This window comes from Nerophis lumbriciformis, linkage group LG14 (genome assembly GCF_033978685.3).
Source record: "Nerophis lumbriciformis linkage group LG14, RoL_Nlum_v2.1, whole genome shotgun sequence".
Lineage (NCBI taxonomy): Eukaryota > Metazoa > Chordata > Actinopteri > Syngnathiformes > Syngnathidae > Nerophis > Nerophis lumbriciformis.
The window spans coordinates 3877353-3891752 of record NC_084561.2 but is presented as its reverse complement, the minus strand read 5'-3'; the positions used below and the strand labels follow the sequence as shown (position 1 = coordinate 3891752).

The 14400-nt window shown below is 34.0% G+C and overlaps 1 protein-coding gene across 1 annotated transcript in view; it reads right to left on the bottom strand.

The window, feature by feature from the left end:
• insrb (insulin receptor b) overlaps positions 1–14400 on the bottom strand; it is a 297078-nt gene that overhangs the window by 55446 nt on the left and 227232 nt on the right. Inside the window, exons 8-10 of the mRNA XM_061976197.2 lie at positions 10160–10286; positions 9834–10084; positions 784–951 (exon numbers count right to left, since the gene is read on the bottom strand). Coding sequence (XP_061832181.1) covers positions 784–951; positions 9834–10084; positions 10160–10286 — 546 coding nt within the window. The remainder of the gene's footprint in view (positions 1–783; positions 952–9833; positions 10085–10159; positions 10287–14400) is intronic.

The following is a 14400-nucleotide window of genomic DNA, read 5'->3' as shown; positions in this document are numbered from 1 at the left end:
ATGGCGGATGGTTGACGACTTTTGTGATGCGGTTGCGGATGAAATAATTGCCTATCCGCGCATCTCTAATATATATATATATATACATACATATATATATATATATATCTGTTTATATTTTATTTTATTTCTGATTATTATTATTATTAATGTATTATTATTATTATTATTTAATTTTTTTGTTTGTTTGTTTTGTTTTGCTGATTTAATTGATGTATTTGTAGATATTACTCAGATTTTTTTTTTGCTGTTTCTTTCTTTTATTTGGGGGTGGGTGGTGGGTGGTATGGGTGGGATACAAACAAAAATATTTTGACATTTAGGGCAGACAACAGATATATGATGTATGTGAATATGATGTAATGCATAGGAATGTCTGATGCTGGATGTCAATAAAAATAAAATAAAAATAAAAAAATAGAAAAAAAAGAAATTGAAATGCGCCCCCTTTGGCCAAAATTAATTTAAAAAAAATATATATATAAATATGTATATAGAGACATACTGTAATATCTTGAAGTAAATAATGAAGATTAAAAACCAATTACAAACAAACAAATAATAAAATAACTAACAAAAAGCTTACCTTTTTTATATTTGCATAGTATGTATATATTATTATTGTTGTAAATACACTTCTTTATATATCTAGAAAGGCTGGTCCTAAAGAGGCATTTTTCGGAGGTCTCAAGGAGGTAAGAAATACAAGAATGTGTGTGTGTTGACAATCCCAAGTCCATGATTGCCAAGGTCTTGGCCCAATCATGCATGAGTGGTGCTGACCTTGCAGGCAGTAGTCAAACTTGTACAGGTCGCTGTCCTCGGGCTGCTTGTAGCAGATGACCCGGTAGTGCGTGATGTTGCCGTTGGGGTTGGTGGGGGGCTTCCACTTGAGGATGATTTGGGAGGAGGAGTTGGACGAGGAGATGGGGTCCAGGGGCCCGGAGGGCTCTGGAGGAGAGAAGGTGGACAAACGTCTGGTAAATGGACTTAGTGTTGACCCAAAGTAACCCGCAGAGTTTTTGTGACTGGCTCTGTAGTTGGCACACGGCGACAGCCTCGTTCCTGCCAAGTGGTTCACTCGTCAACAGTCCACTGGGCTAGACACGCCGGACTTTAAAGTGCCGGCTGGACCGAGGGCCACAAGCTGCTCCGAGCAGAGACGTAAACAATCAGGACTATTTGAACTAGGACTGTCAAATGGTGGACTTTTTTAATCAGATGAATCACATTTTGTACTAGGCTTGTACGGTATACCCAAACTAGTATAGACGGGGTGGTCTACTGCTGGCCCCACAATGGACTGGTCTCTCATTATTATGTTAGATCCACTATGGACTGGACTCTCACTATTATGTTAGATCCACTATGGACTGGACTCTCACACTATTATGTTAGATCCACTATGGACTGGACTCTCACTATTATGTTAGATCCACTATGGACTGGACTCTCACTATTATGTTAGATCCACTATGGACTGGACTCTCACACTATTATGTTAGATCCACTATGGACAGGACTCTCACTATTATGTTAGATCCACTATGGACTGGACTCTCACTATTATGTTAGATCCACTATGGACTGGACTCTCACTTTTATGTTAGATCCACTATGGACTGGACTCTCACTATTATGTTAGATCCACTATGGACTGGACTCTCACTTTTATGTTAGATCCACTATGGACTGGACTCTCACTATTATGTTAGATCCACTATGGACTGGACTCTCACTATTATGTTAGATCCACTATGGACTGGACTCTCACACTATTATGTTAGATCCACTATGGACTGCACTCTCTCTATTATGTTAGATCCACTATGGACTGGACTCTCACTATTATGTTAGATCCACTATGGACTGGACTCTCACACTATTATGTTAGATTCAATATGGACTGGACTCTCACTATTATGTTAGATCCACTATGGACTGGACTCTCACACTATTATGTTAGATCCACTATGGACTGGACTCTCACTATTATGTTAGATCCACTATGGACTGGACTCTCACTATTATGTTAGATCCACCATGGACTGGACTCTCACTATTATGTTAGATCCACTATGGACTGGACTCTCACTATTATGTTAGATCCACTATGGACTGGACTCTCACTATTATGTTAGATCCACTATGGACTGGACTCACACTATTATGTTAGGTCCACTATGGACTGGACTCTCACTATTATGTTAGATCCACTATGGACTGGACTCTCACACTATTATGTTAGATCCACTATGGACTGGACTCTCACTATTATGTTAGATCCACTATGGACTGGACTCTCACACTATTATGTTAGATCCACTATGGACTGGACTCTCACACTATTATGTTAGATCCACTATGGACTAGACTCTCACACTATTATGTTAGATCCACTATGGACTGGACTCTCACACTATTATGTTAGATTCACTATGGACTGTACTCTCACTATTATGTTAAATCCACTATGGACTGGACTCTCTCACTATTATGTTAGATCCACTATGGACTGGACTCTCACTATTATGTTAGATCCACTATGGACTGGACTCTCACACTATTATGTTAGATCCACTATGGACTGGACTCTCACTATTATGTTGGATCCACTATGGGCTGGACTCTCATTATTATGTTAGATCCACTATGGACTGGACTCTCTCATTATTATGTTAGATCCACTATGGACTGGACTCTCACTATTATGTTAGATCCACTATGGACTGGACTCTCTCATTATTATGTTAGATCCACTATGGACTGGACTCTCACTATTATGTTAGATCCACTATGGACTGGACTCTCACTATTATGTTAGATCCACTATGGACTGGACTCTCACTATTATGTTAGATCCACTATGGACTGGACTCTCACTATTATGTTAGATCCACTATGGACTGGACTCACACTATTATGTTAGATCTACTATGGACTGGACTCTTACTATAATGTTAGATCCACTATGGACTGGACTCTCACTATTATGTTAGATCCACTATGGACTGGACTCTCACACTATTATGTTAGATCCACTATGGACTGGACTCTCACTATTATGTTAGATCCACTATGGACTGGACTCTCACACTATTATGTTAGATCCACTATGGACTGGACTCTCACTATTATGTTAGATCCACTATGGACTGGACTCTCACACTATTATGTTAGATCCACTATGGACTGGACTCTCACTACGATGTTAGATCCACTATGGACTGGACTCTCACTATTATGTTAGATCCACTATGGACTGGACTCTCACACTATTATGTTAGATCCACTATGGACTGGACTCTCACACTATTATGTTAGATCCACTATGGACTGGACTCTCACTATTATGTTAGATCCACTATGGACTGGACTCTCACACTATTATGTTAGATCCACTATGGACTGGACTCTCACACTATTATGTTAGATCCACTTTGGACTGGACCCTCGCTATTATGTTAGATCCACTATGGACTGGACTCTCACTATTATGTTAGATCCACTATGGACTGGACTCTCACTATTATGTTAGATCCACTATGGACTGGACTCTCACTATTATGCTAGATCCACTATGGACTGGACTCTCACTATTATGCTAGATCCACAATGGACTAGACTCTCTCATTATTATGTTAGATCCACTATGGACTGGACTCTCACTATTATGTTAGATCCACTATGGACTGGACTCTCACTATTATGTTAGATCCACTATGGACTGGACTCTCACACTATTATGTTAGAGCCACTATGGACTGGACTCTCACAATTATGTTAGAGCCACTATGGACTGGACTCTCACTATTATGTTAGATCCACTATGGACTGGACTCTCACTATTATGTTAGATTCACTATGGACTGGACTCTCACTATTATGTTAGATCCACTATGGACTGGACTCTCACTATTATGTTAGATCCACTATGGACTGGACTCTCACTATTATGTTAGATCCACTATGGACTGGACTCTCACACTATTATGTTAGATTCACTATGGACTGGACTCTTACTATTATGTTAGATCCACTATGGACTGGACTCTCACACTATTATGATAGATCCACAATGGACTGGACTCACATTATTATGTTAGATCCACTATGGACTGGACTCTCACTATTATGTTAGATCCACTATGGACTGGACTCTCACACTATTATGTTAGATTCACTATGGACTGGACTCTCACTATTATGTTAGATCCACTATGGACTGGACTCTCACTATTATGTTAGATCCACTATGGACTGGACTCTCACTATTATGTTAGATCCACTATGGACTGGACTCTCACACTATTATGTTAGATCCACTATGGACTGGACTCTCACACTATTATGTTAGATCCACTATGGACTGGACTCTCACAATATTATGTTAGATCCACTATGGACTGGACTCTCACACTATTATGTTAGATCCACTATGGACTGGACTCTCACACTATTATGTTAGATCCACTATGGACTGGACTCTCACTATTATGTTAGATCCACTATGGACTGGACTCTCATTATTATGTTAGATCCACTATGGACTGGACTCTCACACTATTATGATAGATCCACAATGGACTGGACTCACATTATTATGTTAGATCCACTATGGACTGGACTCTCACTATTATGTTAGATCCACTATGGACTGGACTCTCACACTATTATGTTAGATTCACTATGGACTGGACTCTCACTATTATGTTAGATCCACTATGGACTGGACTCTCACTATTATGTTAGATCCACTATGGACTGGACTCTCACTATTATGTTAGATCCACTATGGACTGGACTCTCACACTATTATGTTGGATCCACTATGGACTGGACTCTCACACTATTATGTTAGATCCACTATGGACTGGACTCTCACTATTATGTTGGATCCACTATGGACTGGACTCTCACACTATTATGTTAGATCCACTATGGACTGGACTCTCACTATTATGTTGGATCCACTATGGACTGGACTCTCACACTATTATGTTAGATCCACTATGGACTGGACTCTCACTATTATGTTAGATCCACTATGGACTGGACTCTCACTATTATGTTAGATCCACTATGGACTGGACTCTCACACTATTATGTTAGATCCACTATGGACTGGACTCTCACTATTATGTTAGATCCACTATGGACTGGACTCTCACACTATTATGTTAGATTCACTATGGACTGGACTCTCACTATTATGTTGGATCCACTATGGACTGGACTCTCACACTATTATGTTAGATCCACTATGGACTGGACTCTCACTATTATGTTAGATCCACTATGGACTGGACTCTCACTATTATGTTAGATCCACTATGGACTGGACTCTCACACTATTATGTTAGATCCACTATGGACTGGACTCTCACTATTATGTTAGATCCACTATGGACTGGACTCTCACACTATTATGTTAGATTCACTATGGACTGGACTCTCACTATTATGTTAAATCCACTATGGACTGGACTCTCTCACTATTATGTTAGATCCACTATGGACTGGACTCTCACTATTATGTTAGATTCACTATGGACTGGACTCTCACACTATTATGTTAGATCCACTATGGACTGGACTCTCACTATTATGTTAGATCCACTATGGACTGGACTCTCACTATTATGTTAGATCCACTATGGACTGGACTCTCACTATTATGTTAGATCCACTATGTACTGGACTCTCACTATTATGTTGGATCCACTATGGACTGGACTCTCACACTATTATGTTAGATCCACTATGGACTGGACTCTCACTATTATGTTAGATCCACTATGGACTGGACTCTCACTATTATGTTAGATCCACTATGGACTGGACTCTCACAATATTATGTTAGATCCACTATGGACTGGACTCTCACAATATTATGTTAGATCCACTATGGACTGGACTCTCACTATTATGTTAGACCCACTATGGACTGGACTCTCACTATTATGTTAGATCCACTATGGACTGGACTCTCACTATTATGTTAGATCCACTATGGACTGGACTCTCACACTATTATGTTAGATCCACTATGGACTGGACTCTCACACTATTATGTTAGATCCACTATGGACTGGACTCTCACAATATTATGTTAGATCCACTATGGACTGGACTCTCACAATATTATGTTAAATTAATTGGAGCCTTAAATAGATCAATAATTCATAACAACATTGATGTTAATTCATTTTTATTTTTTTTAAATTTTAAAGTCTCACTAACATTCTTGGGGATCCAAAAGGGTCCCACTCATAAAAGCGTTCAAAATAAATCATACTTTTTTCTTATTTTTTTCAACGCCAGAGCCTCAAGATCACCTCCAGATGTGTCGATTAAAATGTTTCATTATATTTTCATGTTTTTTTTCCTTTTAATCACATAAAACTGTTTTTTTTATAAAGCAAAAACACAAAATATGCAATATTTCCACAATAAAATGTATTCCAAAGTGTAATATTTGATGTGAAGTAATTATTGAACATGTCAATAACCAATAGAACAAGTGATTGTGAGTCATTATTTTGGAGCAATGATGCATAACAGCTGTGTGTTATTAGAATCAACATTGCAACTTTTTTCTTGTAAAAATGTACATCAAAGTGTAATATTTGATGTGAAATAATTGGAGCCTTAAATAGAACAATAATTCATAACAACATTGATGTTAATTCATTATTATTTTTTGAGCAATTACAGTATTTTTTTTTAATTATTTTTTTAAAGTCTCACTAAAATTCTTGGGGATCCAAAAGGGTCCCACTCATAAAAGCGTTCAAAATAAATCATACTTTTTTTTTTTAAACGTTCAACGCCATAGACTGAAGATCACCTCCAGATCTGTCGATTAAAATTTTTCATTATATTTTCATGTTTTTTTTTTTTTCTTCCTTTTGTTTTTTTATAAAGCAAAAACACAAAATATGCAATATTTCCACAGTAAAATGTATTCCAAAGTGTAATATTTGATGTGAAGTCATTATTGAACATGTCAATAACCAATAGAACAAGTGATTGTGAGTCATTATTTTGGAGCAATGATGCATAACAGCTTTGTGTTATTAGAATCAACATTGCAACTTTTTTCTTGTAAAAATGTACATCAAAGTGTAATATTTGATGTGAAGTAATTGGAGCCTTAAATATAACAATAATTCATAACAACATTGATGTTAATTCATTATTATTTTTTGAGCAATTACAGTATTTTTTTTAAAATTATTTTTTTAAAGTCTCACTAAAAATCTTGGGGATCCAAAAGGGTCCCACTCATAAAAGCGTTCAAAATAAATCATACTTTTTTCTTATTTTTTTCAACGCCAGAGCCTCGAGATCACCTCCAGATCTGTCGATTAAAATGTTTCATTATATTTTCATGTTTTTTGTTTTTTTTCCTTTTAGTCACATAAAACTTTGTTTTTTTTTTAATAAAGCAAAAACACAAAATATGCAATATTTCCACAATAAAATGTATTCCAATGTGTAATATTTGATGTGAAGTAATTATTGAACATGTCAATAACCAATAAAACAAGTGATTGAGTCATTATTATTTTGGAGCAATGAAAACAGCCTGCATAACAGCTTTGTGTTATTAGAATCAACATTGCAACTTTTTTCTTGTAAAAATGTACATCAAAGTGTAATATTTGATGTGAAGTAATTGGAGCCTTAAATAGAACAATAATTCATAACAACATTATTATTTTTTGAGCAATTACAGTATTTTTTTTAAATTATTTTTTTAAAGTCTCACTAAAATTTTGGGGATCCAAAAGGGTCCCACTCATAAAAGCGTTCAAAATAAATCATACTTTTTTTTTTTTAAACTTTCAACGCCATAGACTGGAGATCACCTCCAGATCTGTCGATTAAAATTTTTCATTATATTTTCATGTTTGTTTTTTTTTTCTTCCTTTTGTTTTTTTTATAAAGCAAAAACACAAAATATGCAATATTTCCACAATAAAATGTATTCCAATGTGTAATATTTGATGTGAAGTAATTATTGAACATGTCAATAACCAATAGAACAAGTGATTGTGAGTCATTATTTTGGAGCAATGATGCATAACAGCTTTGTGTTATTAGAATCAACATTGCAACTTTTTTCTTGTAAAAATGTACATCAAAGTGTAATATTTGATGTGAAGTAATTGGAGCCTTAAATAGATCAATAATTCATAACAACATTGATGTTAATTCATTATTATTTTTTGAGCAAATACAGTATTTTTTTTAAATTATTTTTTTAAAGTCTCACTAAAATTCTCATAAAAGCGTTCAAAATAAATCATACTTTTTTTTTTTAAACTTTCAACACCATAGACTGGAGATCACCTCCAGATCTGTCGATTAAAATTTTTCATTATATTTTCATGTTTGTTTTTTTTTTCTTCCTTTTGTTTTTTTATAAAGCAAAAACACAAAATATGCAATATTTCCACAGTAAAATGTATTCCAAAGTGTAATATTTGATGTGAAGTAATTATTGAACATGTCAATAACCAAACAAACAAGTGATTGTGAGTCATTATTTTGGAGCAATGATGCATAACAGCTTTGTGTTATTAGAATCAACATTGCAACTTTTTTCTTGTAAAAATGTACATCAAAGTGTAATATTTGATGTGAAGTAATTGGAGCCTTAAATATAACAATAATTCATAACAACATTGATGTTAATTCATTATTATTTTTTGAGCAATTACAGTATTTTTTTTTTATTATTTTTTTAAAGTCTCACTAAAATTCTTGGGGATCCAAAAGGGTCCCACTCATAAAAGCGTTCAAAATAAATCATACTTTTTTTTTTAAACTTTCAACACCATAGACTAGAGATCACTTCCAGATCTGTTGATTAAAATTTTTCATTATATTTTCATGTTTGTTTTTTTTTCTTCCTTTTGTTTTTTTTATAAAGCAAAAACACAAAATATGTAATATTTCCACAGTAAAATGTCGATTAAAATGTTTCATTATATTTTCATGTTTTTTTTCCTTTTAGTCACATAAAACTTTGTTTTTTTTTAATAAAGCAAAAACACAAAATATGCTATATTTCCACAATAAAATGTATTCCAATGTGTAATATTTGACGTGAAGTAATTATTGAACATGTCAATAACCAATAGAGCAAGTGATTGTGAGTCATTATTTTGGAGCAATGATGCATAACAGCTTTGTGTTATTAGAATCAACATTGCAACTTTTTTCTTGTAAAAATGTACATCAAAGTGTAATATTTGATGTGAAGTAATTGGAGCCTTAAATAGAACAATAATTCATAACAACATTGATGTTAATTCATTATTATTTTTTGAGCAAATACAGTATTTTTTTTAAATTATTTTTTTAAAGTCTCACTAAAATTCTCATAAAAGCGTTCAAAATAAATTATACTTTTTAAAAAAAAACTTTCAACGCCATAGACTGGAGATCACCTCCAGATCTGTCGATTAAAATTTTTCATTATATTTTCACGTTTTTTTTTTTTTTTCTTCCTTTTGTTTTTTTATAAAGCAAAAACACAAAATATGCAATATTTCCACAGTAAAATGTATTCCAAAGTGTAATATTTGATGTGAAGTCATTATTGAACATGTCAATAACCAATAGAACAAGTGATTGTGAGCAGCCTGCATAACAGCTTTGTGTTATTAGAATCAACATTGCAACTTTTTCTTGTTACATTTGACTTATTTGCTCTTTTATTCCACTTTTTGAAGTGTTTTAATTCTTTTAATAGTATTTTAGTGCAGGCTGTACGTTGGACCCCCTGTGGGGTGGACCACCCGGTGCGTGGCGTCACTCACTGGAGGCGTCGGTGCGCACGTAGATGATCTCGCTCTTGGCTCCCTGGACCTGATGCTCGTCCGACGCAGACAGCTGGGTCTTGACCATGATGGCGTACTGGGTCCAGGGCTTGAGGGGTCGGATCAGGTGGCCCGGCTCGTGCTGCTCCTTGTTGTCGGTGACGCGGGCCGGCGGGTCCACATCGGCGATCACCCAGCTGTTAGAACCGCACGCGTCCTGGCCGTCAAACTCCGTCACGTTCTTGTACGGCCTACGAGGAGGACGCAAGTAAAAAAAAACATTTTCATGACATGAAAAACCGATAAATAACGCGAGGGATGCTTACGCTTCTTTGTAGAGAACCATAAATCCCAGCAGGTCTCTGAAATCCAAGGGCCAAAATGGCTCCCACTTCACTATAATCTTGTTTGGCCCCGCCTTGATGTAAGTGAACTTCAGCAACTTGGTTTCACCTAAGGGCAAGATTAGCAAACAATGGGTTAAAAAAGGCGTGCATGGTTGTAGATTAGTGCAGTGTTTCTTAACCATAGGGCCCATTGTTGGACTGTGAGCGCCCCCTACATGTTCGCCAAAAAATACCTTTTTCTCAGCTGTGGTCAGTATGGTATGGTAATACACTTTTCCACCACTTGTGGCAGTAATGACCACAGCAAACAAACAGAAGAAGCCTGGAGCTAAAGTCATAGAGAGCGCCAAAATTATGACTAAAGTGATAAAGCTGTATTTTTATTTGATGTACTTTATTTTGCACATGTTTAAAAAAAAAAGCAAAATAAGTTCAAAAAAATTAAAAATCATCTTAACCTTACAGTGATGTACAGAAATAAAAACAAATACTTCACAATAAAAACGCATCAAAAATGAATGGTTAGGTTTTTTAATACCCAAAAAGGAGTGGAAAAAGGGTAAACTTATTTACTCCCACCCTTTAATTATAAATCAAATAACTAGCTGGTATTATATACAATGATTATTTCACTGGTCTTATTGCAATATATTATCAATAATGTTTTACTCATTTTTCTTAATTTTTTTTTCATTGGCACTCTAGTTAAAAACTACATGTTCGCCAAAAAATACCTTTCTCTCAGCTGTGGTCAGTATGGTATGGTAATACACTTTTCCACCACTTGTGGCAGTAATGACCACAGCAAACAAACAGAAGAAGCCTGGAGCTAAAGTCATAGAGAGCGCCAAAATTATGACTAAAGTGATAAAGCTGTATTTTTATTTGATGTACTTTATTTTGCACATGTAAAAAAAAAAAAAAGCAAAATAAATTTAAAAAAAAAAAAAATCATCTTAACCTTACAGTGAAGTACAGAAATAAAAACAAATCATAATAAAAACACATCAAAAATGAATGGTTAGGTTTTTTAATAGCCAAAAAGGAGTGGAAAAAGGGTAAATTTATTTACTCCCACCCTTTAATTATAAATCAAATTACTAGCTGGTATTATATACAATGATTATTTCACTGGTCTTATTGCAATATATTATCAATAATGTTTTACTCATTTTTTTTTTTTTTTTTTTTCATTGGCACTCTAGTTAAAAACTGTGAGCGCCCCCTACATGTTCGCCAAAAAATACCTTTTTCTCAGCTGTGGTCAGTATGGTATGGTAATACACTTTTCCACCACTTGTGGCAGTAATGACCACAGCAAACAAACAGAAGAAGCCTGGAGCTAAAGTCATAGAGAAGTTTCTTAAGCGCCAAAATTATGACTAAAGTGATAAAGCTGTATTTTTATTTGATGTACTTTATTTTGGACATGTTTACAAAAAAAAGCAAAATAAGTTCAAAAAAATTAAAAATCATCTTAACCTTACAGTAATGTACAGAAATAAAAACAAATACTTCACAATAAAAACGCATCAAAAATGAATGGTTAGGTTTTTTAATACCCAAAAAGGAGTGGAAAAGGGGTAAACTTATTTACTCCCACCCTTTAATTATAAATCAAATAACTAGCTGGTATTATATACAATGATTATTTCACTGGTCTTATTGCAATATAACATCAATAATGTTTTACTCATTTTTTTTTTTTTTTTTTTTCATTGGCACTCTAGTTAAAAACTGTGAGCGCCCCCTACATGTTCGCCAAAAAATACCTTTTTCTCAGCTGTGGTCAGTATGGTATGGTAATACACTTTTCCACCACTTGTGGCAGTAATGACCACAGCAAACAAACAGAAGAAGCCTGGAGCTAAAGTCATAGAGAAGTTTCTTAAGCGCCAAAATTATGACTAAAGTGATAAAGCTGTATTTTTATTTGATGTACTTTATTTTGGACATGTTTACAAAAAAAAGCAAAATAAGTTCAAAAAAATTAAAAATCATCTTAACCTTACAGTAATGTACAGAAATAAAAACAAATACTTCACAATAAAAACGCATCAAAAATGAATGGTTAGGTTTTTTAATACCCAAAAAGGAGTGGAAAAGGGGTAAACTTATTTACTCCCACCCTTTAATTATAAATCAAATAACTAGCTGGTATTATATACAATGATTATTTCACTGGTCTTATTGCAATATAACATCAATAATGTTTTACTCATTTTTCTTATTTTTTTTTTCATTGGCACTCTAGTTAAAAACTACATGTTCGCCAAAAAATACCTTTTTCTCAGCTGTGGTCAGTATGGTATGGTAATACACTTTTCCACCACTTGTGGCAGTAATGACCACAGCAAGCAAACAGAAGAAGCCTGGAGCTAAAGTCATAGAGAGCGCCAAAATTATGACTAAAGTGGTAAAGCTGTATTTTTATTTGATGTAGTTTATTTTGGACATGTTTAAAAAAAAGCAAAATAAGTTCAAAAAAATAAAAAAAATCATCTTAACATTACAGTGAAGTACAGAAATAAAAACAAATACTTCACAATAAAAACACATCAAAAATGAATGGTTAGGTTTTTTAATACCCAAAAAGGAGTGGAAAAAGGGTAAATTTATTTACTCCCACCCTTTAATTATAAATCAAATAACTAGCTGGTATTATATACAATGATTATTTCACTGGTCTTATTGCAATATATTATCAATAATGTTTTACTCATTTTTCTTTATTTTTTTTTTCATTGGCACTCTAGTTAAAAACTACATGTTCGCCAAAAAATACCTTTTTCTCAGCTGTGGTCAGTATGGTATGGTAATACACTTTTCCACCACTTGTGGCAGTAATGACCACAGCAAGCAAACAGAAGAAGCCTGGAGCTAAAGTCATAGAGAGCGCCAAAATTATGACTAAAGTGGTAAAGCTGTATTTTTATTTGATGTACTTTATTTTGCACATGTTAAAAAAAAAAAGCAAAATAAATTCAAAAAAATAAAAATTCATCTTAACATTACAGTGAAGTACAGAAATAAAAACAAAAACTTCACAATAAAAACATAAAAAATGAATGGGTAGGTTTTATACCCAAAAAGCGCCAAAATTATGACTAAAGTGATAAAGCTGTATTTTTATTTGATGTAGTTTATTTTGGACATGTTTAAAAAAAAAGCAAAATAAGTTCAAAAAAATTAAAAATCATCTTAACATTACAGTGAAGTACAGAAATAAAAACAAATACTTCACAATAAAAAAACATCAAAAATGAATGGTTAGGTTTTTTAATACCCAAAAAGGAGTGGAAAAAGGGTAAACTTATTTACTCCCACCCTTTAATTATAAATCAAATAACTAGCTGGTATTATATACAAGGATTATTTCACTGGTCTTATTGCAATATATTATCAATAATGTTTTACTCATTTTTCTTTATTTTTTTTTTCATTGGCACTCTAGTTAAAAACTACATGTTCGCCAAAAAATACCTTTTTCTCAGCTCTGGTCAGTATGGTATGGTAATACACTTTTCCACCACTTGTGGCAGTAATGACCACAGCAAGCAAACAGAGGAAGCCTGGAGCTAAAGTCATAGAGAGCGCCAAAATTATGACTAAAGTGGTAAAGCTGTATTTTTATTTGATGTAGTTTATTTTGGACATGTTTAAAAAAAAGCAAAATAAGTTCAAAAAAATAAAAAAAATCATCTTAACATTACAGTGAAGTACAGAAATAAAAACAAAAACTTCACAAAAAAAACATCAAAAATGAATGGTTAGGTTTTTTAATACCCAAAAAGGAGTGGGAAAAGGGTAAACTTATTTACTCCCACCCTTTAATTATAAATCAAATAACTAGCTGGTATTATATACAATGATTATTTCACTGGTCTTATTGCAATATATTATCAATAATGTTTTACTCATTTTTCTTTATTTTTTTTTCATTGGCACTCTCGTTAAAAACTGTGAGCGCCCCCTTCATGTTCGCCAAAAAAATACCTTTTTCTCAGCTGTGGTCAGTATGGTATGGTAATACACTTTTCCACCACTTGTGGCAGTAATGACCACAGCAAGCAAACAGAGGAAGCCTGGAGCTAAAGTCATAGAGAAGTTTCTTAAGCGCCAAAATTATGACTAAAGTGATAAAGCTGTATTTTTATTTGATGTACTTTATTTTGCACATGTAAAAAAAAAAAAAGCAAAATAAATTAAAAATAAATAAA